The 27671-nt window shown below is 62.8% G+C and overlaps 1 protein-coding gene across 6 annotated transcripts; it reads right to left on the reverse strand.

Annotated features, from left to right (window-relative positions):
* Positions 1-1588: 1588 nt before the first annotated feature.
* On the reverse strand, positions 1589-25100 carry HIF3A (hypoxia inducible factor 3 subunit alpha). Of its 6 annotated transcripts, none has more exons than XM_043534707.1 (16): positions 24985-25071; positions 23137-23382; positions 14772-14965; positions 14225-14361; positions 13852-13936; positions 13458-13567; positions 12317-12528; positions 11493-11599; positions 10574-10721; positions 9735-9895; positions 8525-8757; positions 7936-8013; positions 7223-7605; positions 6782-6893; positions 6412-6508; positions 1589-5872 (listed from the first exon to the last, which is right to left on the reverse strand). In XM_043534707.1, exons 2-16 carry the CDS (start codon positions 23280-23282, stop codon positions 5721-5723), a joined length of 2355 nt encoding a protein of 784 aa, XP_043390642.1. In that variant the 5' UTR covers positions 23283-23382; positions 24985-25071; the 3' UTR covers positions 1589-5720. The 6 variants fall into 6 exon arrangements, with proteins under 6 accessions (XP_043390642.1, XP_043390641.1, XP_037740580.1 ...); XM_043534706.1 differs by having other exon boundaries at positions 7223-7608; XM_037884652.2 differs by lacking the exon at positions 23137-23382 and having other exon boundaries at positions 24985-25100.
* Between the last annotated feature and the right edge of the window lie 2571 nt (positions 25101-27671).

Below are 27671 nucleotides of genomic sequence, written 5' to 3' on the forward strand. Positions count from 1 at the left end.
GTCTGGGCGGCGCCTGGCGCGACGGGGCTCCAATCTCGGTCACTGTGTGTCTGGGCAGCGCCCGGCGCGACGGGGCCCCAATCTTGGTCACTGCTTGTCTGGACAGCGCCCGGCCTGACAGGACCCTGATCTCGGTCACTGTGGGTCTGGGCGGCGCCCAGCCCTATGAGGCCCTGATCTCAGTTAGCATGTCATTCTGCCCTCCTCTAGCACGGGGCACCACAGCCCAGGTCCCAGTACCATGAGGTCCTGTGCCCACCTCCAACCCAATACACCAACCCCATGGTGGGGTTTTCAGTGGCTTCCTTGGCTGTTGAGTTGGGACAATGACCAGGGAGCTGCCAAAGGCCCCGGCTGGCGCATGTCCTGGCCCAACGCTCCCCTACGCCCAGACAGGCCCAGTGCCCTGCTACGGGGCAAGGAATGCGTGGGTCTTGCCCACTGCCCTGGCTGGGCAGGAAATGGGCACAATATCTTATTCCTCACCATGCCATGCTCTGGGGGGCGCTGGAGCCTGCCCCGCCAGGACAGCAGACCCCTAGCAGGGGGGTGGGGTGGGGCTGTGCTTGGCTGGCCCTTCACCACACCTCCCCGCAGTGCCCCCTATCAGCACTGTGTCCCTCGCCCCTGGGGTAAGACTGCACCAGTGCATCTCTGGCCCGCTGGGCCACCGCCTTGGCCCCAGAGCCCATGGCATACAAGGGGGCTCTATGTTAAGGGGCGGGGCCCCTTTGGGAGAAGCAGGGATTTGGCCCCTGCCGGCAGCACTTTGGCAGGCACAGGCAGCCAGCTCCAGGTTCCCCCCTGTGCCCCCTGGGTACGCGCCCGCAGTGCACCAGACGCTCAGCGAGGGCATTCACCCAGAGACCGCACAGCTGCCTCCTCAGGCCAGCGAAGCAGCTTCCCACCCTCCTCCCAGGAGGCAGGTCAGATGTACCCAGGGCACTGGGCAGGTGTGGGGGGGAAACTGAGGCACTGAGAGGGGAGGAGACCAACTGCAGGTCACACAGCAGGGCAGTGACAGAGCTCCCCAGTGCCTTAGCTCTGGTCCCAAGACCATGCCCCCGACCCCCCACCCCCGAGGGGCTCTTTGTCCAAACTGCGACTTCTGTCAGAATGTTGGTGAGTTAGAGCAGGGGGGCTGGGAGTCAGGACTCCTGGGTTCTCTCCCCAGCACTGGGAGGGGAGCGGGGTCTAATGGTTAGAGCAGGGTTTGGGGATGAGGGCCTGGAGGCCAGGACTCCTGGGTTCTAGCCCCAGCTCTGGGACTGGGGTCTAGTGGTTAGAGCAGTGGGGCTGGGAGCCAGGACTCCTGGGTTCTATCCCCAGCTCTGGAAGGGGAGTGGGGTCGAGTGGTTAGAGCCAGAGAAAAGAGCCACCTCCAGGTGCCAAGTTCTCACCGGACTGATTTTGTCAGAAAGCCAACCCAGCACACAGAGGCGTCTGGCAGCCTCAGAGGGTAGGCTCCTAGAGCTCCCCTTTCCTGGTGGCCTTGGCCCAGGGGGGTTCTTCTCATCCCCAGGTCACAGACCCCCCCCACCCCCTCCCGGCTTGGTCCCCGCAGCCAATGACAAGGCGAGCCGAGGTTTGTTACCAGACGTGTTTATGTCCAGAGGGTGCCGGAAAAGAGTCCGGCCCCGAAAGAAACCGGACGCACACAGGGAGAGGAGACGATAGAAAAAAATACACATGCCCCAAAGCCTGGCACCAACCCACCCCAGCCGGCTGCCCCCCTCACCTCCTTCACCAGAAATCCCTCTTCTCTGGGACCCGATCCTGATCTTCCAGCAGGGCCAGGTGGCTTCACCCCACTGGAGTCACTCCTGATTAACACCCATAGACTTCAGTGAGGTCTCTCCTGATTCCCAGGGTGTCAGCAAGATCAGAATCAGGCCCCTCCAGACCTTACCCCCGCTCCAGGGTGTTAGATCCTGGGCTTCCTGGCCCGGGAGGGGGGACAAAGGTTGAGGGGGGGGGCTGCGAGGAGCCAAGATACACAAGGCCAAGAGTCCCTCCCCTGCAAATTGCTCCGCTCAAATGCAAAACAATGTGGGAGGCTCCAAGTTCTACTGGGGTATCCCCCCTGCTCCACCATCTCCCACAGATTCCCCCCCCCCCATATTACGGGCAGGAAAGAGGGAATCCAAGTATATCCAAGTCACAGTGTTTTTAACCCCCCCCTCATTAAAAACGGGGTGCTCCTAAAAGAGGGTTGCCCCGGTGTGAAGTAGCTGCCATGGGGTAGGGTAAACACCCCAGGGATTTGGGGGGGCTAACTTGGATCCCCATTGCCATGTACCAGGCAGGTTGCTAATGGGGGAGCAATCTGAGGGTCCACACCGCATCGGAAGAGAGGTGGGTGGGAAAGGGGTGTCAGACACCCCCAACGGTGGGGCTGGCTGGGGGGGGAGGGTGCCAGGCTTTGGGGGGGGGGCGTGTGCGCGTAACAACCCGACAACAAGGAAAACGCTAACCCTACAATAATAACGACGACAAGAAGAAAAAAAGAGCACCACAGTCTCGGAAAGTGAAATCAACAAAACAAAACCAAGAACGCCGGCGCCGGGAGGGCGGGGCAGGGCCGCAGCCGGAGAAAGGGGCGCGGCGGCCCTGCCCCCCCCAGCCCTGGGCGCGGCCTTCTCCAGGCTGGGAGAAGGCCGTCGGTCTGTGCGTGTGGCCATGTGCGGCTCTGAACAGCTGCCTGGAGGGGCGGTGCCCGTCTACAGATTGTGCGTGTGTGTGGGTGGGTGTGTTGCGTTCGCAACGCAATTAACAGTCGGCGTTGAAACACGGCGCCCCACGCGGGGCTCAGCTCAGCCCCCTCTCTCCCCTCCCTCACCCCACTTCCCGCTAGGGTTGCCCACCGCCTGGGATGGTCCTGGGGTCTCCAGGAATTCAAGATGAATCTTTAATTAAAGATTATGTCACGTGATCAAACCTCCAGAAACATGTCCCATCAAAACTGGCAACCCTACTTCCCGGCAACTGGCATCGGGGAAGATAACGCCGGGGGGCAAGCCCCGCAGGGAAATACGGTAGGAAGGGGGAGGTAGAGGAGGCGGGTCCATCATTGCTTAAAGGGAACATCTGGGGGAAAAGAAAAAGAAAACCCACCGGCAGTAAAGAGAAAAAAAAACGGGGCTTGAATCGCGCCTCGTGCAACCATCGACCCCGGTGCCCAGCGAGCGTGACACACCCCCGTGCCCAGCTGGGAGCGTAGGCTCTGCACGAGCGCAAGGAACTAGGGCGGAAGCGTCGTCCCCTGTCCCACCGCTGCCACCATTCCTGTAAGTCTGATTTAACACCAAACAAGAGATTTTCCCACTGAAGCAAGTCCCCACATCTTGGTTTGGTAAAGCAAAAAAAAAAAAAAAAAAACCAACAAATCCCCCACCCCCAACTTTCGTTCAAAGAATTCAAATCACGGTGAAACTTTCCCGCTAAGGGGATCAGTGAAAAAAGGGATTTTAAACATCCATCGAGTTCAATTTTCCTCCCATGGCGAGCCAAGGGCTGGAGAAGTGGAACGGATTAGGTGGGAAAACAGAGGTTTATGTCACACAATAATTGCTCTGCCTTAACTGCACCGGGGTAATTCATGCAGTACAACACCCTCTAGGGGGGACTCAATTGTCCTGGGATAAAGGGGTTTATCCCGGGATAGCTTATTCCTGTATAGGAAGGGGAATATGCAACATGGGTCTAACTTAATCCAAGTGTAATTGCATCCACATTCGAGATTGGACTAGTAGAAGGCTACCAGTAAAATTACAACAGACTCTAAGAACATTTCGAATGGAGGTGCAGGCCCCTCTGGGAATCAGGCTGTGGACCCCAAGGGGCGTGCAGCCCATGGGTTGAAAACCACCGCTCTAGACCGATCGATTAAGCCCTGTTTGAACGAGAGCAGAACCTTCATCCCATCGTGACTGAACAATTGTTCAAAGCGGGCAGGGGAGAAAGGTCTTGTCCCGACCAAGTGGAAGGAAAGCTGGAGGGAGGGGAAGGAAAGAAACACGGTGGGAAGGGGGTCCAGAGCGGGTTTGAAACCCTGCTGTGGGATTTCACCGGGATCGGGACAGGATAATTTCCCCTGCCTACATCCCTCATCTCTCAACGTACTTGACTTTGCGGACCCGATTCTGTCCCGATCCTGCAGCCCCTCGCCCCGTCGTGCCCGGTTCACCATCACCCACCCCGCTCATGCAGAGCCCGGTGCCGAGCGGCTGGGAGAATGAGCCATCGTGAGCTGGCAGCTTGCGGTGCCGGGGATGGGGAGCTGGCACCGCTCCGGGGCGCGTGGTATCCGCAGGGTGGGGGCGCTCGGCTGGCGCTGCTCCCCCTTCCAGCCTCAGTGTGAGCAGAATTGGACCCGAGGCTGGACTCTGACGCTAGAGGGCGGCGGGAGATTCCCTTGCTCCCAAACCAACCAGAAACAAAGCTTAAAAATAACCCATTTTAAAAGGGAATTCTCTGCCCCCCTATGAAATAACACCCCTGCCCCTTGCCAGAACATCCTGGAAAGCCAAAAAAACCCACGGGGTGCACGATGGATCGCCCCCATTCCAGGATCCCCCCGGAAAATGGGGTCCCCTCTTAGGCAGAGCGAGGGGGCCGTGGCTACAGACTGTTGGAGCTGCCAGCTGGAAAAGGACCGTTCGGGGCCACGAGGCTCAGACGGGACAACTGATTTGGAAACACAATCCCGAGTGGCTGAAAGACCGGGGGGCGGGGGATGTCCCTGCTTAATTGGCCTCTGCAGCATTTGCACTGCGGCTACCAAAGCCACCATTTTGGCCACGAAAAAAATGGAGAGATTTGGGGTCCTAGAGCCAAATTCTGCCAGGGGGAAACAGCTGCCAGTTGGCAATTGATGGGGTGTCATCCCTCGGCCCCCGCACTGTGCTTCCTCTCCCCCCTGGGGAGCAAGAGGAGAGGGCATTGCTGAGGTAAATGTGGCAAGAGGCACCAGGAGGATTCTGGGTAAGGACCGGGGGTTGGAGGGGGGTGGGGGAGTATGAGCAACCCCAACCCCCAGGGTGGTCCCAGCAAGGACAGGGAAAGATGGGGGGGTCTGGTGGGGTGGGGTGAGCGGAACATAGGGAGAGCCAATCCCGACCCCCCCCGATCACATTGGGGGAAGGGACCCCACCCTGCACCAGAAGGATGAGGGGGACTGTCCATACCCCTTCACCAGCCCCGCCAACATCCCCCAGCTATCAGGATCTGCCCCAATTGGGGCCAAGATTCAGCCAGCACGACAGCCTGGCTCTCTGATCCAGACACGGCTCCAGAGCACGGGGCAAGGGGCGGGGGAACTGGGGGACTGCCCCCTGCCCCATTTGGTTGGCTTCTATTGCAATCCCCAGCATCACCCCTAGGGGGCAGATTTCCCCCAGCACCATTAAGGGGTGGATAGCATGAAAGGGAGATTCGCCCCTCCCCACACCCCAGGGCAGGGCTGGTCAACTCCCCTCCCTCATGCACCCCAATATTTTTTGGGGGGGAAGAGGCCTAAGGAACAGAAGGCCTGGTCTGGGGGGCAGGGCTGAGGTAGGTAGCATTCTCTGGGCCCCGGAGGGGAAGGCGAGCAGGTGAGTGTTGCTGGTGTGGGGGATGGCGGGGAGAGGCAGGTTCCTCCCCCCGGAATGGGCTGGGGTTGGGTTTGGTTCCGTTTGTCCCATCTGTGGAGTGGGAGCGGCGGGTGGGGGCCCAACCCATCAGGTGGCCTGGTCCAGCTCCCCCAGGAGCTCTTCGCCTGGCTGGAAGTGCCCCCCGCTCTGCTCCAAGGCCTCATCCTCGCCGTCGTACAGGGCCAGCTGGGAGAGCGCTGGACCATCCACCACGAAGGGCAGCATGTCGCCCAGCAGGGCTGGAGGGGGTGGGATGCAGGGTGTGAAAGGTAATGGGATGGGGGGTGGTTAGGAGAGGACAGAAAAAAAAGGGGGGGGGGGAATTAATCGCATGTGGCAGGGAGTTCCACTGGTTAACAAGGCAGGCAAAACAACGAGTGCCAGCCAAAGAGTGCAAGGAGCTAGCCAGTAAGTGTGCTGCTGCCATCTGCTGGATGCAGCCAGAACTGCTCAGTTGTGTACGCCCTGTACCGTTACGGTTGATTCTCCCATAGCCCCAGAGGCAGGGGGCCAGGCTGGTCCCCCGTGGGAGCAGCATCTGCCATGACTTTAGCTAGGGCAGCAGGTCCCTACCCTCCCGCATCGGGGCAGCAGTAGCTCCCCGATGGGGGCTCAGGAAGGAAACCCATCCTGGGGGAGAATCTGCAGCGAGGTGCTTCCTGGGGGGGACAAGATGGGCTGTGGGTGGTCGGATCCGCTGCCCTGCCCCCCGGGGATGCCCCAGCTTCCCCCACTATGACTCAGACTGAGCCCCACCCCCACACTGTGCGGCACTCACCCATTGGTTCCTCCAGGGCCAGCAGCTTCCGCCCTAGCACCATGCTGCCCCGGGGGCCCCCGGCGTTCAGCCCCTCCTCCACACTCAGCAGGAAACCCTGGGGGGTGGGGGGGTGCAGCTGAGAGGACAGGAGATCACCCAGCCCCAGCCCCCCAATTCCCATAGGCTGCCCCCCACCCAGCCTAACCCCAATCTACTCCCACCCATCGCATTCCCCCACCCAGCCCCCTTCCCAAGCACTCCAACCTGATCCCTTACCCCACCCTTTCCCTGATACCCCTGGCCTGCCCCCCACCCACTCTGCCCCATGTCCCTGAATCTCTCAGGCCAGTTGTTGTCCCCCACCCCAGTGCCAGGGCACCAGACGTACCAGGTTAAGGGAAGGCAGGAGGAAGCTGTCGGGCTCGGAGCCATGGGCACGTTTTAGGGGCGCCGCCTCCAGGAAGTCAGCCCCTTCCTCCTCCAGGTTTAGCTCCAAGGCCCTGGAGTGTGTGGGGGGAAAGTGGGGCATGTAAGGAGTTGGCTGGCACTGAGCTGGCCGGATGGACCCTCCCTGCTCACCTCACTCCTGGTGCAGGAACAAGGGCAGGGCAGCTACAAGGAGACAAACCTCACAGGGACCAAAGGAAGCAAAGAATTTACCCGTGGGACTCCTTGCTGCAGGAATTTACTATAGTTAAAATATGGATGGGGGGGTGCCAGGCTACATGGGCGCATGGGTCTGATCTGGGGTGGCAGAGATGGGGGGATACCAGGTTCATGGCCCCTGTGGTTCATGCCCCACCTCATCCCCTTTGCCCCACCCTCTCACCTCTTCCTAGCTCCCAGGTGTGAGGCTGGGTGATCCCTGTGGTTGCCCCCTAGGGGCGCTGTCGGTGGTGACCCAGGCCCTTCCAGCTCCATGGGCTCCTCTTCTGGGGGCTGGAGGGACCGGGGCTGGCTCAGGCTGGTCTCGCTGCCCCAGCGGGGCAGGCCGGGTAGGTCGGGTTCGCGGGCAGACACCCCATGGAAGCTGCTGGAGCGAGGACGCAATGGGGGCGAGGCAGGTGGTGGCGGGGGACCTGTTCCCCTGGCCGCGGCAGGATCACCCCGTTTCTCGGCCAGCCATGGGGGCTGGTCGGTGCTGCTGAGCTGGAAATCGTCGTCCATCGAGATGTACGGAGCCAGCATCTCCAGGTCGAACCCTTCGTAATCCTGCAGGGGGAGTGTGGCATTAGCAGCCCAGCGCCAAGATGCAGCCACCTCTGGAGTGAGGGCATAGCAGCTGTTTATAAAGGGATCCTCCGCCCAGCACCAAGATGCAGCCACCTCTAGGCCAAGGCACAGGGGCTGCTTATATAAGGACTGGGGTGGGATCACGTGAGGATCCAGGAGTCAGTAAAGGTTTGAATCTCAGGGGTGACTCCCTGGCTGTGTCCAGCGGGGGAACCGTCTGCCTGGGGGGCAGGGGAGCGGGGCCTGGGAGCCCAAGGGGGACAAAGTCCCTGGCAATAGGGATGGCTGCCCCCTTCCCGCCCCCAGTACCTGCAGTGCCGTCTCCACGGCCTCCTGGGTGGAGGCGAAGAGCTTCTGCACGTTCTCCACGTCAAAGAGCAGCTCGGCCTTGGGGGAGAAGGGGAACAGGGCTGGAGGGCGGGGAGCCAACTGGGAGCCCCCTCTTCATGGCACCTGGCCCCCGTTCCTCATCCCGCACTCCCCCAGCCCCATTCCCTTTCCTGCAGCCCTCTCAGCCCTTCCCCCTACAGACACAGCCCCACAGCTCCCCAGTGGTGCAGCCCCACCCCCACTCCACTCCCCTGATAGACCCCCTGCAGCCCCCATGGACACAGCTCCCTGCCCCCCATTCCCCCCCCGGACGCAGCCCCCCCCCCCACTTCCCCTGCTACTCCCCCACCGACACAGTCCCCCTACAGCCCCCTTTGCCCCTTGCTGTCCCTGTCACCCCCCATTCCTGCAAACTCCACCCCCATCACCCCTGCTGCCCCCTAGAAGCACAGCCACTGACCCCTCTGCCCCCCCGAATGTGATGCAGCCCTTCCCCCCATTCATAAGCCCCCCCCCTTTTCCCCCCTACTAGCCCAGCCCCCTTGTTGCCCCACAGCAGGCTTCTTACCGGGGCGGCACTCTTGGCAGAGTCCTGGGGCGGCAAGCCGGCCTCGGGCGGGCGGGGGGAGGACCGTGCCCGCGGGGCCCCCTCCCCATTGGCGCGGGCTCCAGGCGGGTCGAAGATGGGCCCCAGCAGCCGGTGCAAGTCGGGACTGCAGAACCGGCGCGGGTCACGCTGCAGCTCCCCCTCGCTCACGTGGGCCGGGCGCAGGAAGGCCAGGAGCCGGGGGCCATGCCGCTCTGGGGGGAGCAGAGGGTCACGGGGGCGACCGGCACCCGGCTCTCTGAGCAGTGCCCCTCACACCCCCTGGCCCCCCCAAACTGCGCCCCACCTGTCACCCCGCCCTTGACACCCTACCCCTCACCCCACCTCTGCCGGCCCTCCCACCCCCCCACTTGCCCGGCACCCAGAGACCCCCAAACACCGCGCACAGCACCCCACCTCTGCCAGCCCTCCTGCCCCCCCAGCCCCCTTCACCTTGCCCCAGCACCCAGAGACCCCCCAAACACCACGCACAGCACCCCACCTCTGCCACCCTACATGCCACCACCCCGACCCCATGCCCCACCCCTACTAAATCCTGACACCCTGCCCCATACCCCACCTCTGCCCCCTGCCCACCTCTGATGCCCCACCCCCACCACTCCAACACCCCACCCTGCCCCACTACCCTAGACACCCTGCCGCACCTCTGCCAGCCCTGGCCCCCTCCTTCCTACCCCAGAACCCGGAGACCCGCAAACACTACACCCCATCTGTCACCCCGCATCCCACCGCCCTCAACACAATTCCCTGCGCCCCACCTCTGCCGCCCCTCATGCCCCCTGCCCCGGAGACCCCCAAACACCCCGCCCTGCCCCCACTACCCCTGACGCCCTGCCCCGTGCCCCACCTCTGCCCCCCTGCTCCCCACCTCTGCTGCCTGACCCCCACTACTGCCCCAATGCCCTGTCTCATGCCCCATCTCTGCCGCCCGCCCTCCACCTCCAACATCCCACTCCCCACCACCCCGAAACCTCGCCCTGCACCCCATCTCTGCTGCTACAAACCCCACTGACACCCCACCCCATACCTGACCAACCCCCCCCCCACACACACACCACTCCACTTGGCTCACTCCCCCGGCCTCCCGGAGAACCAGCACACCCACCCCATACCCCACTCCCCTCAGGAACTAACTGGAGCGCGATGGGCCCCCCTTCCCCATGCTCTGTACCGAAGCTGAGGTTGAGGATGGTCTCCCCAGTGTCTGGCTCTGATTCCTCGGGGCTCCCGTTGGCCTGGTGGGCAGGGTCGGGCTCCGGGGGCAGGCGCCGCCCCTCACCCTGGCGTTCGGTCTGCTCCAGCGACAGAACCACGCCCGTCTCCTCCACCTGGCTGTAAGGGAAACAGAGTGGCGGGGGGGGGGGGGGGGAGGCAAAGGGCGCTGTTTCCATAGGTGTCAGGGGCCAGCAGCTCACACCAGCTCCAGCGCTGCAGGACGCAGTCGTGGGCACTCTGCTGTGTCTCATGGCCCCTATACTGCCGGCAGCTGATGGGGATTCTCTTTCAGCTCCGCTGGTGCAAGGCAACCTGGGTTCTGTGGCGGGGAGGCCAAGTGGCCAGAAAGTACCCAACTGCAGGATGACCAGGAAGCCGCTGGTTTGCTACAGCTCAGCTCCTACCAGCACAAGTAGGGGATATGGACCGAGCTGGGCCCAGTGTCACCTTCATCCCAGCTGAGTCGAGCACCCCCCTACCCTGAGCTGGCTCGTGCATCACCCTCCCCGGCTGAGCTCCCACTGAGGCAAGTCCAGCTGGTCCCTGGAGTCAGCCCCCGAGCCCCTCCATCCCAGCATCAGCCCGCCCATCTCAGCTGGTCCCAATATCGCCCCCGGACCCTGGGCTGAGCCAGCGGGGACCATACTGAGCAACAGTGGCCAGGTGCCGGGTGGTCCATGACCCCGCTCTCCTCAGAGCTGCTGCACGTCTCTGGGGGGCCCCGGGACACGACTCCACCCGCATCCAACAGACGGGCCCCTTTCCCCCCCGGCCCAACATCCCGGCCCCTCCCACCTGAGGACGAAGTGGACGCAGACGACACTCTCGGGCTGGGAGTTCTTGCTGTTGGAGATAACAGTGGCCTGCGTCTGGGCCCACAGGTAGCCCCCGCTCTTGGCTAGGAAGCGGTACTGGCCCGTCACCACCTGCCCTTTGCTCAGCACTGCGGGGAGGAGCGGAGGGGTCAGAGCCGCCCGCGGGGAGGGACTGGACAGAGAGACAGACAGAGAGAGAGACGGGACAGGAGGGGACGGGACAGGACAGAGAGAAATGGGATGAGACAGGAGAGACACTGACTGGGACAAGGCAGGACAGGACGGGACTGGGCGGGATGGGAGAGACACGACAAGACGGGAAAGATGGGACGGGAGACACAGGTGGAACGGGACGGAGCAGGACGGGACAGGATAAGACAGGAGAGACAGGACAGGACATGGGACGGGACAGGACAGGACTGGGCGGGAGACAGAGGGAGAGACAGGACGGGACGAACACAGAAAGAGAGAGAGAGAGAGGATGGATAGACAGATTGAGAGAGACGGCATGGACGGACGGATGGCGAGAGATGGGGGTCTGCAGGGAAGGAGGCTCGTGCACTGACGGGGGGGTGGGGGGGCGAATACCAGGCTGGATGGGCCGTGGTCTGACTGAGGGGTGTGTGCCCCAAGCTAGATGGGCCCATTGGTCGGATCTGGCACACCATCTCCCATATAATACAACACACTGGCTCGGAGGTGCACTTTCGCCCCCTGCTGGATGCATTGGGAACTGCTCAGCCATGTGTCATAGCCCCAGGACTGCTCGCAGCTAATGGGGAGTCTCCTTTAGCTGCAGCGGAGGAGGGGGGCATTTGGAGCAGGAGGCTCCGGGGCTCTCTCTGCCATTGCAGGGGCCGCAGAGGACGGGGGTGGGGAGGAGGCTGGAGGTCACTTACGGGTGTGGATGCTCTTGCTGACGGCGTCGGAGTCCAGGGCGTGGATGTACTCATAGATGGAGCAGCCCAATAACTCGTCGGGCGTGTACCCCGCCACCTCCGCGATCCTGCCCGGGAGACCGGGGTGGGGGGGGTGTTTCCAGTCAGCAAGACACCCCTCCCCCCATCCTGGCTGGATCCCACGTAGCTCTCCGTAATCCCCCGCCCCCAACCCAAAGCAACATCAGGCCAGGGGTTCCCCCAGCACAGGGGTGGTGCCCCAGTACCCCAGAACAGTTGCCACCCGCAGAGCCATTGTAGCATCAGAGCGCTGGGGGGGGGGGACTTGGAGTGGGGGGCTGCGAGAGGGAGAAAGGTGGGGGAGAGGATGGACAGAGAGGAGCAGAGGGGACCCTTGGGTGGGCCAAAGAGCAGCATGAGGGTGAAGAGAGGGGACCCCAAGAAAGAACCCCCTCCCTCCAGGAGAGCAAGGTGGGGGAGGGGGAAGCAGTGGGGGTGGATCAGGGGCTCCCAAGGCCGGAGTTGTGCCCTCGTGGGGGTGGGGAAGGAGCCTCTTGTGGGGTCAAGGTGGGGAAAGGAAGGGGTCCCTGGGGCAGGGCTGAGCCCTCAGAGGTGGGGATGGGGAGGGGGAAAGCATGGGGGGAGGAGAAAGCATGGGGGGGAGGGAGGGGCCGCTCATGGGGATGGGGACCCCTGTGGGGCAAGGATGGGATGGGACCGCGTGAGAGCCGGCTCCCTCATGGGGCGGGGGAGAGAAGTGCGAAGGCAGGGCCCCCAGCAGGGGCGGGGTGAGGGCGGGGCCCCCGGCGGCCACGCCCCCTCACCTCTCGTCACAGTAGGTGAATTTCATGTCCATGCTGTGCTGGCTGAGGAAGGTGCTGCTGTCCAGGGGGGTTTCGATGTTGGCGGGGTGGGGGATGGCCTCGCAGATCAGCACCAGGCAGCGCAGGGGGGGCTCCGCGTACCCCTCCTCTCCCTCCTCTGGGCCCTCCCGCACTGGGGTGTAGGACCGCAAGTGGCCGGCACAATGCAGCACCTGGGGGGAAGGATGGGGGGGTGGCCAATCAGAGCCCTCTTGCTCCAAGCTCCACCCCCAACACTCACAAGGCTCCGCCTTGGGACACCACGCTGGAGGGGGGGCTCTAGAATCCTGTCTCCATGGCGATCCGCCCACCGCTGTTCCAAAACCACCGTCCCCCAGTAACTCTCCTGCTGCTGCTCTAGAACCCTGTTGTCGTAGCAACCCCCGGTTTCTCTTCTAGAACCCTGTTTCCATAGTGACCCACCTGCAGTTGCTCCGGAAACCTGTATCCATGCCAACTTCCTCCACCCTATTCTAGAACTCCGTTTCAGCATTCCTCTGCTGATCTAGAACTCTGTGTTCATAGCAACCTGCCTACTGCTGTTCTAGAACCCCATTTAGACATTAGTTCCTGCCGCTCTAGAAGCCTGTTTCCATAGAAGCCCACCTACAACTGTTCCAGAAGTCCGTATCCACGCCAACTGCCTCCACCCCATTTCAGAACTACCTTCCCATAGTGCCCCCAGCAAGTTCTCTAGCACCCTGTTTCTGCAGTGGCCCATCCCCCACTGCTCCAGAAACCTGTATCCATGCCCACCTCCTCGGCCCCCATTCTCATCTCACCCAGTGTGGCTCTAGAACCCCGTTTCTACAGCGACCGGCCTAGAGCTGTTCTGGAACCCTGTTTCCATAGTGACTGACCACTGTCCCAGAACCACATATCCATGCCGACCCCCCACCCCTGTTCTAGAACCCTGTTTCCATAACGTCCTGGTACTGTCCTAGAACCCTGTTTTCACAGCTGCTCCGATACTGTTTCCATAGCAACCCTTCCACTACTGTTCTAGAGCTGATTTCCATGGCACCCTGGAATGCTCCAGAACCCAGTTCCATCCTCCCCTCCCCCAGCTGTTCTAGATTCCTCCCCCCCCCGCACCCCTCACCTTCCAGGTGGCCGACTTGAGGTTGACAGTGCGCCCCCTGCTGGTCAGGGTGCTCTTCATGCGCAGGGAGAAGCTGCGCTCGGTCTTCACGTCCTTCTTCTTAGAGAAGCCTGCGGCAGGGGAGAGGGCAGGGCAGTGTTAGGCGGCGGCGGAGGCTGGTGCCTGTGGGGGGGGCAACTGGGGGGCAGGGACGGGCAGTGGAGGCTGTGGGACTGGGGGTAATCACAAGAGTGGGGTGAGTGTGGGGGCGGTTACAGGGGCCGTGTGTGACAGTGGGGGTGAGAGGTCAGGTGTTGATGACTGGGGCTCCAGGATGGGGAGGGGGCAACTACGAAGGGGAGCTGATTGGACAGGGTGCATATGGGATAGTGGGGGGCTGGGGGGGAGCACTCACCCTGCCGGGGGCTCAGCACATCCTGCAGCTCCTCCTGGTCACAGGGGTGGATGAAATCGAAGACGCTGTGTCCAATCAGCTCCAGCTGGGGGGGGGCCGGGGGAAAATCACAGCCAGTGTTGGAAGGGGGCAGGTGGGGGGGGTCACCCTATGCCAGACCTGCCCCCTGGCCCCGGCTACACACTCAGCGCCTCCCCCACGGGCCCCTGCGTACCCAAGCAGGGCGATGGATTAACACTCGCCCCCCCACTCCTTTCCCACCCCAACCCCAGTGGCCGCGAAGGGGATCCCAGAGCGGGGCTGGGGATGGAGCCCCCAGCCCTGCTCCCTGCCGATGGGGGGGCGGTGCCGGCTCCCACCCACCCACACTCACCTGGGTCAGCCCCAGGTGCTTGCTGACGTTCTCCGACAGGTAAGCCATGTCGCCCTCCTCCGTCAGCACCATGACGAAACCGTCCAGGGCCTTCAGGTAACAGGCGTCCACCTGCTCCGGCTGCCCTCGCCACTCCTCTGCCGGCCGCAAGCACAGGGGTCAGGGCGGGCCCCCCGCCCCAGGGCAGCCGGGGGGCAGGGCTCTCACGGCGGGAAGGGCAGGTTCCAGTCTGCCCCACAACGCTCCCCCAGTGATAAGAGGCCCCTGCTGCCCTCCATCAGGGGCCCATCCAGCCTGGTATCTCTCTCCATCCCCGGACCCATGGGCCCCTCCAGCCCATGCCCAGCAATGGCCAATCCCGGACACCTCCGCACCAGCCGAGTCTCCCCCATGATCCCCTTCCTGACCCCGACCCCACCGGCGCCCTGAAGCCTGCGATCCCATCGAGCCCACCCAGCTGCTGGGAGCGGGCAGAGCTGGTGCCACCCCTCGCCCGTCCGCCGAGCCGGGAACGTCCTGGCACCCAAAGGTGGGGAGGGGGCCTCACCCGAGGTGATGACCTTGTGCATCCGCAGGTAGCTGATGGTGAGGCGCATGATGGAGGCCTTGTCCAGGTGGGCACTGACCCCCCGGGCGAAGGGCAGGGTGTGGGCGAGCTGGTAGAACACCTCGGTCTCCTTGCTCCTCCGGCATCGCGCCGCGTCCCGCGACTTCTCCTTGCGCAGCTCCGTCGTAGACCGGCTGCCGAGGAGGGTGGGGGGACGACACGCCGCCAGGTCAGGGCACCTGCTTCGTGGGGATGCACGTTCCCCCCCACGCCACCCACGTGCAGTACACACACACCCCAGGCCCCAGATTGAAGCAGGACGCCTGGGTTCTATCCCCGGCTCTGGGAGGGGAGTTGGGTCCAGTGGTTAGAGCAGAGGGCTGGGCACCAGGACTCCTGGGTTCTATTTCCAGTTGTACTACTGACTGGTTTGACTTTGGGAGGGACAGGAAGGCGCCATGCCCTGATCCCACTAGCCCCCCCCACGCCAGACGCAGCTCCCCTCACCCATGATTGTACTCAGCCAAACATGGTCACCCCAAACCCCGTTCACCCAGCTCCTCCCAGGGCCCCTCAGAATATCCTTGTGGGAGAGGGGGGACAGAGCAGGGGGCCAGGGCAGCCCTCAGCACAGGGACACCCCCCCAGAGCCCCTGCAACCAGGAAGCCCCCAACACACACCGCCCCCCCAGCAGCTGCAGGGTTGCTCAGAACTAGGTCCCGCATGGGGTCCCAACAGACGTTAATATTAAGAGTGGGGATCAGAGGAGGGGGCAAAGGGAGATGTGGGGGAACCTCAAGGGGAGGGGGGCAGTGTGTGGTGAGGGGAGGGGAGGGGAGGGGAGTCTAAGCCAGCTATGCATAGGAAAGAGACTAGGACCATTCCCCCCCACGCACACAATATCCCAGTGCCCCCTGCCCACTCCCCACACTGTGCCCCCCCAATATCCCACCACCCCCTTCCCACTCCTAATCTGAGCGCCCCCAATATTCCACAGCCCCATTCTTACTCCCCACCCCAGCACCCCCCCAATATCCCAGTGCCCCCTGCCCACACCCCATCCTGTGCCCCCCAATATCCCACCACCCCTTCCCACTCCCAACCCCAGCACCCCCAATATTCCACAGCCCCTTCCTACTCCCCACCCCAGTGCCCCCCAATATCCTAGTGCCCCCTGCCCACTCCCCACCTCTGTACCCCCAATATCCCAGTGCCCCCTCCCACGCCTCATCCCAGCACCCCCAATATCCCACAGCCCCCTTCACACACCCAATCCCAGCACCCCCCAATAGCCCACAGCCCCCTTCCCGTTCCCCACCCCAGCACCCCCCGCAATATCCCACAGCCCCCTTCCCACGCCCAATCCCAGCACCCCCCCAATAGCCCACAGCCCCCTTCCCGTTCCCCACCACAGCGCCCCCAGTATCCCAGTGCCCCCTTCCCACTCCCCACCCCATATTCCCAAATATCATGGTACCTGCTGCCCACCCCTATATCCCAGTACCAGTCCCCTCTCCCCAGCTCCTACCCAAACCATCCCCCGTCTCTGCGCCCCCGGCATCATTGGTGCATCTCCAGCCTGGCGCCCCCTCCTGCCTGGCTCACCCTCCTCCGGCCGGACCCTCCCACAATCCCCAGACCCTCCCACAATCCACGGGCCCCAGCTGCCGAGCCCGCCCCCTCCCCGACGGCCCGTGAGAGAACAGCCTGTTCTGCCTCTGTCCTTGGCCCTTTGCCCACTTCCCACCCCACCCTGGGAGCCGGGCGCCCGGGGAGAACGCAGGGCTTTGCCAGAGGTATTAGCATCTTAGCCGCCAGTGACATGCCACGGGGGGGCGCGCACTGGGGCCTGGCTCGGAGCCAGCTGTGGGCACAGGTGGGAACCTGGTACAAGGGGGCGGCACAAGCTAGCCCCCCAGCAGGGGATGCTCCAGTGGAGAAAGGTCTAAGCCACAAAAGGGGGTTAGAATCTGGGGGGCAGTGTGGGGCAGGAGGGCACCGAGCCCTGCCATCGGGGGGAGCCGCTCACTCATGCCCCGAGTTGCAGAGTTCTCTGTCCGACGGGTACCGCGGGGCCCTGGGAGGGCGGTTGCAGGAGCGGGGGCTCGTTGGGGATGGAGGTGTGGCTGCAAGCTTCCTCACAGCAGTGCCCTGATGCCTGTCCCAGAGCAAGCGTGTGCGGGGGGTGAGGGGGGGGAATTGAGATGTGTGGCTGTGAGCTTCCCCACAGCAGTGCCCTGACACCTGCCCCAGATGAAGCTTGTGTGAGGGAGGGAGCATTCCTCCCCGCCCATGTTATGTTCTGGCAGCTGTGAGTTACCGCACTGAGCACGTGACAGCAGGTGGCCCAGCCCCGGGAACACAGAGCTCAGAGGCCGGGACACCCGCCCTCAGATGTGTGCGCCCCTCGATTTCACACCCTCACTGCAGGCCAGGGCTCAGCAGGGAGCTTTGCTTCTCAGCATGGGCTCAATGCTGGAGCTGTGAGCTTCCCCGGAGCAGTGCCCTGCCCAGCACCCAGTGTGGGACCCCAGAGCTGTGAGCCTCCCCAGAGCAGTGCCCTGTCCGGCACCCAGTGTGGGAAAAGTCCTTGGGTGGGTTAACCCACTTCTCCACCATCTGCCCATGAAATACAGCACCTCTGCCCCACGCCTCCCCCCACGGGTCCTTCCCTCCCCATAAAAGGGCACCTGCCCCCCCCAGAGGGTACCCCAGATCTCAAAATCACACACATCCCCTCAAGTCACGCCTCTCCCTTCCCCCTCATAGCACAGACCCCGGCCAATCACAGCTCCTCCCCATGGCAGAGACTCCCCCCCCCCCCCCCCCATCACACCTCCCCGCAACACAGACTCCCTAAATCACAGCTCCCCTCCCTCCACAGCAGAGCTCCCCTCCCCTCCCCCGCGTGCCGTCCGCACGTGCGCTTGGCAGCCTGTCCAGGACACCGTGTTCTGCACACCGGGCTGGGTGCCAGGCCTGGCTGCCTGGAGCTGCGGGAAGGGCAGGGGGGGTGGGGGGTGGGGGGGAGCTGTCAGCCTCCAGCCCAACCACTCTGCTAACCAACCCTCCCCCCCAACCCCAGCAGGTCCCTTCCAACCAGCCCCACCCTCTTGGGCAGGATCACCCCCCACGCCGGGGCAAAATCCTCCCCTCCCCTTACAGTCTACAGCCACCCCCCTGAGGTGGGATCGGCCCCTACAGCCTATTCCCCAGCCCCCCTCCTCAAACAATATAGCCCTGGGCAGGGGCCTTTTATGTTGATCAACCCCCCCACACACACCCCCCAGCCTGCTTGGCCTCTTAGAACCTCTCCAGGACCCCCTTTCACCTGCTCCCCCCATCTACCCCTGAGTGGGCAAAAAGCCAGAGCCCCCGGCCACTCTGGGCTGGGAGCGTTCTGTCCCCGCTGCCCCACCCGAGGGGGGGCAGTGCAGTGGGGGGGAGGGGGCCCTGTACCTGAGGCCTCCCAAGGGCTAAGGGGTGTGAAGCCCCACTGCCCCCCTCATCCAGCAAGGGCTGGCAACACCCCCTTCCCTGCCCTCAATCACCCTCAGCACCTGCCCAGACCCCTCCCCTCCTGCAGGGAAGGGTGGGGAGATACCCCCCCCTCCACCGGCACAGGAGGAAGGTGGTGCCCTGGGCAGTGAGAGAGCCAGCAGGAGGGGGAGGAGGAAGCCCTGCCCGCCCTGGCAAAGGGCACATCAACTCCAGCCACAGCAGGAGACGGATCCTTTTCCCCTGCTCCAAACGAGAACGGAGAATCCCCATTAGCTGGGAGCAGTACAGGACCTATGACACATGGCTGTGCAGCGGCACACACACACATACAGCATTTTAAGGACTGGTTGGTACAGTGATCCCTCACCCAACACTGAAATGCAGCCACCTCTGGGCTGGGGCTTGACAGCTGTAACTTCACAGCAAGAGGAAGAGACCATGCTGGGGCACTGGGGCCAGCACTGACTGGGAGGGGAGAGCACCCCCTACTGAATGACCGATACCACGTCACACAGCCGACAGAGCATCTGTCCTGGGTTTCCCATCCGATCCCGTGCCACGCCCAGCCCCATGCAGCCCGTGCCCGGGTGCCAAGCCAACAGCACGAGCCGAGATGGCCACGGGCCACGTTGCTGCATCCCGGCGCTGCCGGGAGCGGGAGGGACGGCTGGCCGACACTGGCAGGCAACACAACCTTTCCTCGGCCCAATTCCACGGCCCAGCCGACGGAGCCAAGAACACTGCGTGGGAATGAATGACACTGAGCCAGCACCAAACTGGGTCAGAACCAGACCCAGCTCAAAACAAGCTCCAAGCCAAAGCAGAATCGGATCCGAACCACACCCAGATCAAAACCAGATCCAAGCCGAACGAGAACGAGAACCGAGCCGCACCCAGAACCAGAGTCAGAGCCTTCTGGATCCCAAACCCAGCTCCCGGCCCCCTGGATATGTTATCCAGCGATGGGGTGGCGAAAGGAGCGCTGGCTGTTATTTTCGTTTAAGGGCAGCTCGGCTCGGAATTTGCCACCCAACCATTCACCATTCAGGGCACCCAGTGCGTCCAGGCTGCCCCACCTCTGTCTCAGATAAGGCAGGAGCGAGGTCTAGTGGTTACAGTCAGGAGGGGGCTGGGAGTCAGGACTCCTGGGTTCTCTCCCAGCTCTGGGAGAGAAGTGAGATCTTGTAATGGGGGGAGGGGTAATCAGGAATCCTGGGTTCTTTCTGCTCTGTGACCTTGGGAAAGTCCCGTCCCCCCGCCCCAAGTCCCAGCTCCCCCCATAGTCGGGGGGTGCCCTGTACCCACGGGAAGCCCTCCGCTAGGGAAATGTGGCCGGGCAGAACTGGGATAATCCTGGGAAGGGTGGGGGGAATCTATTGGGGGGGGGGGTTAGCCCCTTCTCTGGAGGGGCAGGGGTCTGGCCCTCCACAGACAGCACCGGTGCCGGCGGGGGGGGGGCGGGGGGCGGGGAAGGGGGCTGAAGGAGTCCTGGCCCCTGCTTGCCCGGCCCCCCCCCGCCCTGCCCCGGCCCTTGGCAGGCGGCCCAGAGGCCCCTCTCCCGGCTGGGCCTACGTGAGCCGGGCGAGGGGAGGGGCGGGGGAGGCAGCGGCCAGGCCAGGGCCTTTTCCTGTTTGCTGCTCCCAGGGCCCAACTAATTTTGGCCGGGGAACAGGGTGGTCCCATAGGGCGTCCCGGCTGGGCCTGAGCCCCCCATTCCCCCCCCCCGCCAGCAGGGGGCAGGGACCAGACAGGGTGAGGGAGTTTGCCCGTCTGGGGGGGGGGGGGGTCAAGCCCCTTTGCTGAGCTGGAGGGACCCCCTCCCCACCTCCTCCCTGCTGGGTTATGGGGCACACATTGAGCAGGGGGAGGGGACCCGGTGTGGGACGGAGAGGACAGGGGACGGGGTGGGGACTGACACATGGGACAGAAGCATGGGGGGAGACAAACTGGCAGGAGAGTAACCAGGGACAGAACTGGGGGGGAGCGGGAGCCATTTAACCTCCCAGAGACACCCCACCCCAAGTGACTTCCTCCCACCCCTTGCTGGGCTCCAGGGTCAGAACTGGGGGGGCAGTGGCAAGGGGAGCAGGAGTCCAGACCACTGCCCCCCCCACAGGTGACCTGCCCACCCTCCTCCGCTGCTCCCACCTGCCAACCTCACTGACCCCCACCGAGCTCCCTGCCCCCAGGCCCAGTGGGAGTTGGGCCCAGCCAACTGGCTTGGATGCCAGGACCCGGGCGCCATGCTGGAAGTTGGAGGCGTTGGTTCATGGAAACATCGCCAGCCCTCCGGCTGTGGGATTGGAGAGGGGGGTCAAGAGAAGACCCGACTGCCCCACAACCGTAGACGCACCCCACCGGACTCGGAGATTCATGCGGAAAAGGGACCCAGAATCACGGGCATTTCTTAGTGCCCATTACACCAAGGTCTCCAGCTCTCTAGGCTCAGGACTGCAGGGACGGCCTTGGCAATAAATACAGGTCTAGGAGACCGGACTTCTGGGCTCTATCCCCAGATCAGGGAAGGGAGTGGGGTCTCGTGGCTGTAATAGGCGGGCTGGGCATCAGGACTCCTGGGTTCTAACCCCAGATAAGAGAGTAGGGTCTAATGGTTAGAGTAGAGGAGGTTGGGAGACCGGACTTCTGGGCTCTATCCCCGGATCAGGAAAGGGAGTGGGGTCTTGTGGTTGGAATAGGAGGGCCGGGCGCCAGGACTCCTGGGTTCTATCCCTCACTGGGCGATCTCGGGTGTGTCCCTGGGAGTGATGACACTGAATCAGGAAAAGCACCTTCCATCAGAGGGTCACAAAGAGCTGGATGGAAAAGATACACCCCCCCATACCACCACCACCACCACCACCCCCCCCGGCAGATGGACACCAGCCCGTCCTGCGGCGACTCCCTGCAATTTCCTCTTATATTTTAAGGACAGAAGCAGTCACCGGCGGGCTGAGCAGCTGGTCCAAACGGCAGTACCTCCACCCCCAATCCTGCCCCCTGCTGGTCACTCCCGCAGACAGAGCCCAGCGCACCCACAGCAACGCGATCCCGTTAACCTTTCCACTAGGAGGTTCTGCAGAGTTGGGAACAGTGGCACAGACAGGGGATGGGAACCGGCCCAAACATACACGGCTGCAGAACTGGGAATAGAACTCAGATCCCCCCCTTGCTCTAACCACTACTAGACCCCACTTCCCTCCCAGAGCTGGGGAGAGAACCCAGGAGTCCTGACAGCCAGTTCCCCCTGCTCTAACTACTAGACCACACTCACCCACCTACCCTGCCAGCCAGAGAAAAGACCCAGAAAAATAACGTGCCTCTCGAATTACACGCCACCCGGATGGCTTCCCAGGCTGGAGCTGGGCACAGCCACAGGTGTGTGTGGGGGGAAGCAGGATCTCATGCAGAGTGCCCGTAGCTCAGTCTGCAGAGCCCCAGATGTGTGCCAGGGGGGCAGGGGGAGATCACCCCTCTGAACTTGCTTCTTGATCATCCTTGCTACGTGGCTCCCCGCTTCCCGCCAGATCACACCCTGCCCCCTCCCAGCCAGCCCCCGGGCCGAGCTGAGCTCAGAGAACGCCACCTGCTTCGGTCCAGTGGCACAAGCCCAGCTCTGGTGGCAGAGAGATGCCCGGCGACGCCGGGGTGGGACCCAGCTCAACAGCAACGCTGGGGGCCTCCAGCGGACAGTGAGTGGGGTAGGGGGGACAGGAGAGAGCGTGGGGGGGGGGGCGAGAGAGCGCGTGAGCGAGGCAGAGTGGACAGAGGAGAAAAGGCAGGGGATGGGTGGGAAAAGGAAGACAGGAGAGAGGAGAAGGAAGGAAGATGCTGGTGAGATAGGCGAGGGGTGCTGGCGATGCCACAGTGACTCACCCCACAGGTGCCAGTTCCGCGCCAACATCCTACCGAGTCGCCCCGCGGGCCCCGAATGCCAACGCCTGCCGCCAATCCCCTCCACCAGCCCCGGATCAGCACCGCCCCAATCAGCAGGACTTGGCTTCTCCGTATGGCACCAGAGGGCGCAGCTCCTCCCCGTCTCCCCCCCCCCACGTCACGGCTTGGCACCGGGCTGGAACATGTGATGTACACACACACACGTGGCGCGCTCCCCACCGCGGGCAGCCGGACAGCCACCTTACGCGGGGGAGGAACCCAGGAGGGAAGGAGTCAGCTGCTTGGGGTGCGATGCAGGGGCTGGACCAGGCTTGGTGCCAGGCGGGGGCATCCAGCGAGGGGAGGAGGGAGCTGTGCCCCAGAGGATATACACCCAGTTCTGCGAGTGCCACAGCGACCCAGGAGAGCACGGCAGGCAAGGAGCGCCCCCTGTGCCAACCACTCGGCGGGGGGGCAGGGAGGGGCAGGAGAACAGGGCACCGAGGAAATATCTCCCAGCTCCGTGCCCGCCGTGAGGGGGCACCGTGCAGAGACGGAGGGGGGAGCATCCTGGGGGCAGACAAGGGTGCCAGCTGCAGGAGCAGGGGGTGGGATAGCCAAGTGCAGCTTGGGCACAGTGTGCCACCCTGAGCTTCAATCCCAGGGCTGGGAAATCCCCACCCCAGCCAAGAGGGGGCAGCACAGAGGAGACTGGCACTCAGGGCTTCTGGATTTCTGCTGCAGTCCAACCCCAGGGGTCTCAGCCACAGTCATCCCCGCACCGGGCAGGGCAGTGGTTTCTTGCGTGCCCCGCACACTAGCTTGGCAAGGGTCACAGAGACACCAGCAGGATTTCAGAAGGGGCCAGATCCCCAGCGGGTATTGACCGGCCCTGCTCCATTGCCATGAATGCCCCTTTTCCCCAGCGGGCCAGGAAAAACTTTGATGGCGACCTCCGATCCCAAAGAAACAACAACCTGACACACCCACCTGGCGCGCAGCCCACTCCCAGCACAGCCCAGCACCTCCGGCCCGACAGCTGCCCTCGGATAATTTTGTTCATTAAAGGTCGGGGCGGCTGGAAGGCAAACTTCGGGGTTGGTTGCCCCCCACTCGAGCCCCGGACCCGCTCTCATCTCCGTAAGCTGCGGAGACAGTCCCAGGACGCAATCCCAGCACCAGAGATCCAGGGAAAGCTCCGATCCTCACACCAACCTCACACCCTCCAGCCCGTTCCTATAATGGAGAGGAAACCGGACACCCAGCCCCCGAGACCCAACCCACCCGCCCCACCCCCAGTGGTTCTGATCCAAGTGCTCAGACGGGCACGATGAGCCGGGGGGGAGGTATGAAGCCGGGTAGAGTAAAGCTCCCCGATCCATCGCCTGGTTGGGATCAACCCCAAGGAGGTTAGCCGCACCTTTGCTCAAGGGAGTGGCCATTCAAGGCCAAACTGCTCACCTAACCCCTTCCAGCATCAGCTTCCCCGCCCCCGCCCCCGGAGATCTAGGGAAAGTTCTGATCTGGGTCCAAACCCCCCCCTTCTCTGAAGGAATCGGAGGCCAAGTGCAGCTCAGGTAGATTTCAGCCGCAGCCCCCAAAGCGCTGCCTGGAAATCAGCAGGGTTTAAAACTCCAGCAAAACTCAGTCCCAGGTTCAGCGCAAGCCTGTCTAGACACAGCCCCCACCCCGCACTACCCTGGCCCCGCAAGCGTGTCTAGACACAGCCCCCGCCCCGCACTACCCTGGCACCAGAGAGGTCCCTGCTGGGATCAGACACCTGTCCCCAAGGCTCTCAGGGAGGGCGGAGCGGGCTGCATCTCTCTTCTCCCCCACCCCTCCGCGCACAGCACCCCAAACCCCAATTACCCCAAGGGGGGCGGTTCATGGAGAGGCTCAGGGCAAGATTGCAAACAAGGAGAGTGTGTGGTTGGGGGGGTTGGTTTTTTTGCGGGGGGAGGGGGGATCTGCTCACACCCACTCCCTCCTCATGCCCTGGCTACAGAAGCTGGTGAGCTTGGCCCTAGAGATGAGATGGTGGGGGGGTCTTCCAGCCCATTCCCCCCCCCCCCCATATTAGCCGATCAGACGTGGCACAGCTGTAGCTTCTGCTCAGCTGAGTTCATCCCTGCCGCCCCCCCTCCACAAACGATAACCCCCCCAAACCCCTCCCCCGCCCACATACACTCCCCTCGGGTGAAATTCACCCGCTGACGTCACAAGGAGCCAAACTTTGGCATTATCAAGTCATCGCCCCTCCCCCACCCGCAATCGACCTCGTCTGCAAAGACTCGCCCCCCCAACCCCCCCCCCAAAACAGCCAGAGAACTCAATGCAAGCCGGGGGAGGGGGCGCCTTGTGACTACTGCCCCCCTCCAAGCAGAACTGGGGGGGGGGGGGCAGAGGGGAGCGTCTCTCGCCAGCCCCCAGGACCAGCATTGCAAAAAAGCGGGGTGTCATTTCAGACAAATTCCGGGGGGGGGGGAGTTGTGTGCAGCCTCAAGAACATTATAGGTGATTATCTTATCTCCTGCATAGCCGGGGGGGGGGGGTGGGAAGCATAGAGACCTATGAAAAATCCGGGGGGGGCTGCCCCCCATAGTAAAAAAATCCCCTCCCCCCCACTGCACTGCGCCCCCTGCTTGGGATCTTGCTGACTCGGCAGTTCCCAAGACCCCCAGGGCTGTGGGGGCAGGGGCTGTATCGAGCCGAGCCAGCCCGGCTGCAGCCCGTGCAGCCCCCCCCGCCCCCACTAGGCCCCGGGCCCCCAGATCGCCCCGCCTCCGGCGCCTCAGGGGTTAACCCCGGCGTGCCTGGGCAGGGGGTGCCCCCCAGTACCTTGCACACTGGAGGCTGCTGCTCTCCATGGCTCGGCTCCGCAGCGCTTCCCTTTGCACCGCTCCGTCCTCCCCCACCAACTCCGGGGAAACCCACTCCCCTGCAAGCTACTCCCCCTCCGCCGCCCCTCCCCCAGCCGTGCCATTGGCTCCCCCTTCCCCCCCGGCCCGGGGCCCCCTCCCCGCCATGCAGCCCTGGCACACTCGCAGGGCCTTTGTGCTGCTGCGCGAGGGGATTGGGCGGCGGGGGTGTCACTCCGGGGCCACCCGCTCCCCCCCCCAGCTGCTGGCAGATGGCTGGCCACGGGAACCCCTCCGCGGCCGCCGCCGGGAGCTGCGGGCCGCGAACCGGCCCCGGGCCAATCCTGAGTGACCCCCGGCTGCAATGGGGACAGGGCCGGATCCTGCTCTCAGCTTTCCTAGGGTCAATCCGGAGTCACCCCCCAACTGCAGTGGGGGCAGGGCCAGATTCTGATCTCACTCCCCCCTCCCCGCCCGCCTCCCCTAGTGTCAATCCGGAGTGACCCCCGGCTGCAATGGGGGCAGGGCCGGATCCTGCTCTCAGCTTTCCTAGGGTCAATCCGGAGTCACCCCCCAACTGCAGTGGGGGCAGGGCCAGATTCTGATCTCACTCCCCCCTCCCCGCCCGCCTCCCCTAGTGTCAATCCGGAGTCACACCCTGATTGCAATGGAGTCAGGTCAGACTCTGATCTCAGCCCCCTCCCAATTAATCCGGAGTCACTCCGCAACTGCAGTGGGGGGGCAGGGCCAGATTCTGATCTCACCTCCCCCGTGTCAATCCGGAGCCACCCCCTGACTGCAATGGAGTCAGGTCAGACTCTGCTCTCAGTCCCCTCCGGGTTAATCCACAGTCACCCTGCAACTGCAGTGGGGGGGCAGGGCCAGATTCTGATCTCAGCTCCCCTGGGAAATGGGTCAATCCGGAGTTACCCCGTGACTGCAACGGGGTCAGGCCAGACTCTGATCTCAGCTCTCCCAGAGGAAATCTGGAGTCCTCCCCAGGCTGCAGTTAGGGTTTGTCTACACTTAAAAATTAATTCGGATTAAGGTAGGGTGTGAATTTAAAGGGGAATAGGTATTCCTGAATAACTCCATATGTGGATGCTCTTATTCCCGATGAGGGGTGCCCTTTTCTGGTTTAGCTGAATCCACTTCCAGAACAAGGCAGGAACAAGATTCTACACACAGAGTGGATCTGGATTAGCTCCCTGGGTAGACAACCTTCATTATAATTATTATTAATTATGTTTATTCTAGCAGTGCCTTGGGACCAGCCAAGATCAGGGCCCCAGACACACTCAGGACCAGATTCTGATCTGTTACATTGGGTTAAATTCAGCAAAGAGGAGGGAGTCATGGCCCAATTTGGATTCTCAGTTACACCATCTGGCCTCCCTGCAGTAGAATTAGGGCTTAATCCTGATCTGTTTCCCTGGCCATAGACCAGTGCAATGCAGAATCAGTTCTGACCCAACTGGGAAATGCAGTGTGATCTCATTAACATCAGTGGAGCTGGAGCCTGATCCTGCTCTCAGTGACTCAGCCGTAAATCTAGTGGGAGTCACTCTGGATTTATACCAGTGTAAACTGAGACCAGATTGACCCAGGAAGTTCCTGGCTACAGTAGAATCCTTTCCAGGTCCAGGAAAGCTGGGCCAAGTAAAATCCCCTGAAGGTATCTTTAAAATGTGATCCACACAGCCAAGGCTAACCACATCCCGGGAAGTATGTGTGGGCCCATGGTCCCTGACACAGTCCCCAGGCACTTCAGTGTCATCCTACCTACGAGACAGAGAGGTGTCGGGGCTGTGTCCCCCAAGTTGACACATGTAGACCCCAAAACCACAGCACCACGACAAGTGTGTGTCATCCCCAACATGGTTGAACCATGCAACGCAGAGGAGACCGACACATGTTGTAACCATGTTCCCATGACGTGTGCATACATGGTGACCCCAACATGGCTCGGCCCTGCAGTGGGGATAGGGATGGAGCCTGGGTCTAACCCTGTTCCCGTTTTGTCATTGCACCAAAGCCACATTCCCCTCCCAGAGCAGGGGATGGAACCCAGGAGTCCGGGCTCCCAGATTCCCTGCTCTACCCACCAGACCCACTCCCCTCCCAGAGCTGGGGGGCAGCTCTAGAGTTGGATGGAAATTTTTCATGGAAAGGTTTTTTTTCTATTAAAAAAATGCCGTTTTTGTTGACATGGAAACTTTTCTAAAAACATGGCACTGCCAATTAAATGTCGGGGACGCACAACTGGGAATAACACCCCCCCCCCACCCCCCGCCCATGGGTCAGTCACAGCCGGGTGGGCTATGAGGCTCATGATGGGGAAGGGACGTATCTCCCAAGTCAGGACCAGCACAGGATGCTGAGCCGGGCAGGTGCTAAGCGACAGAGTGCTGCAGCTACCAAACTCTCGGGGTTGCACCCGGAACCCCCAGGAATCCGCGACCCCCCCAAGTCACAGCATCAGCTCTGTGCATGGCCTATTGGAGTTGCATTGGGAAAGTGACACAAAGGCTGAAATCCTGGCCCCCATTAAAGACAATTTTGGGATCTAGTGATGAGATCCGGCGGGGGGAAGGGGAGGCTGGGAGTCAGGACTCCTGGGTTCTCTCCCCAGCTCGCAGAGGGCAGTAGGACCAAGGAACAGAGCCG

This window comes from Chelonia mydas, chromosome 23 (genome assembly GCF_015237465.2).
Source record: "Chelonia mydas isolate rCheMyd1 chromosome 23, rCheMyd1.pri.v2, whole genome shotgun sequence".
Classification (NCBI taxonomy): Eukaryota; Metazoa; Chordata; order Testudines; family Cheloniidae; genus Chelonia; species Chelonia mydas.

What these genes read in the sequence shown, in the direction of transcription:
- HIF3A (XM_043534706.1), bottom strand. Translation starts at nt 23,282, where the DNA reads ATGAGAGCGGGTCCGGGGCTCGAGTGGGGGGCAACCAACCCCGAAGTT. An exon ending in TTCACCTACTGTGACGAGAG is followed by an intron (nt 11,600 to 12,316) that starts GTGAGGGGGCGT and finishes TCTCCCGGGCAG; the next exon opens with GATCGCGGAGGTGGCGGGGT. An exon ending in CAGCAAGAGCATCCACACCC is followed by an intron (nt 10,722 to 11,492) that starts GTAAGTGACCTC and finishes TCCTCCCCGCAG; the next exon opens with TGCTGAGCAAAGGGCAGGTG.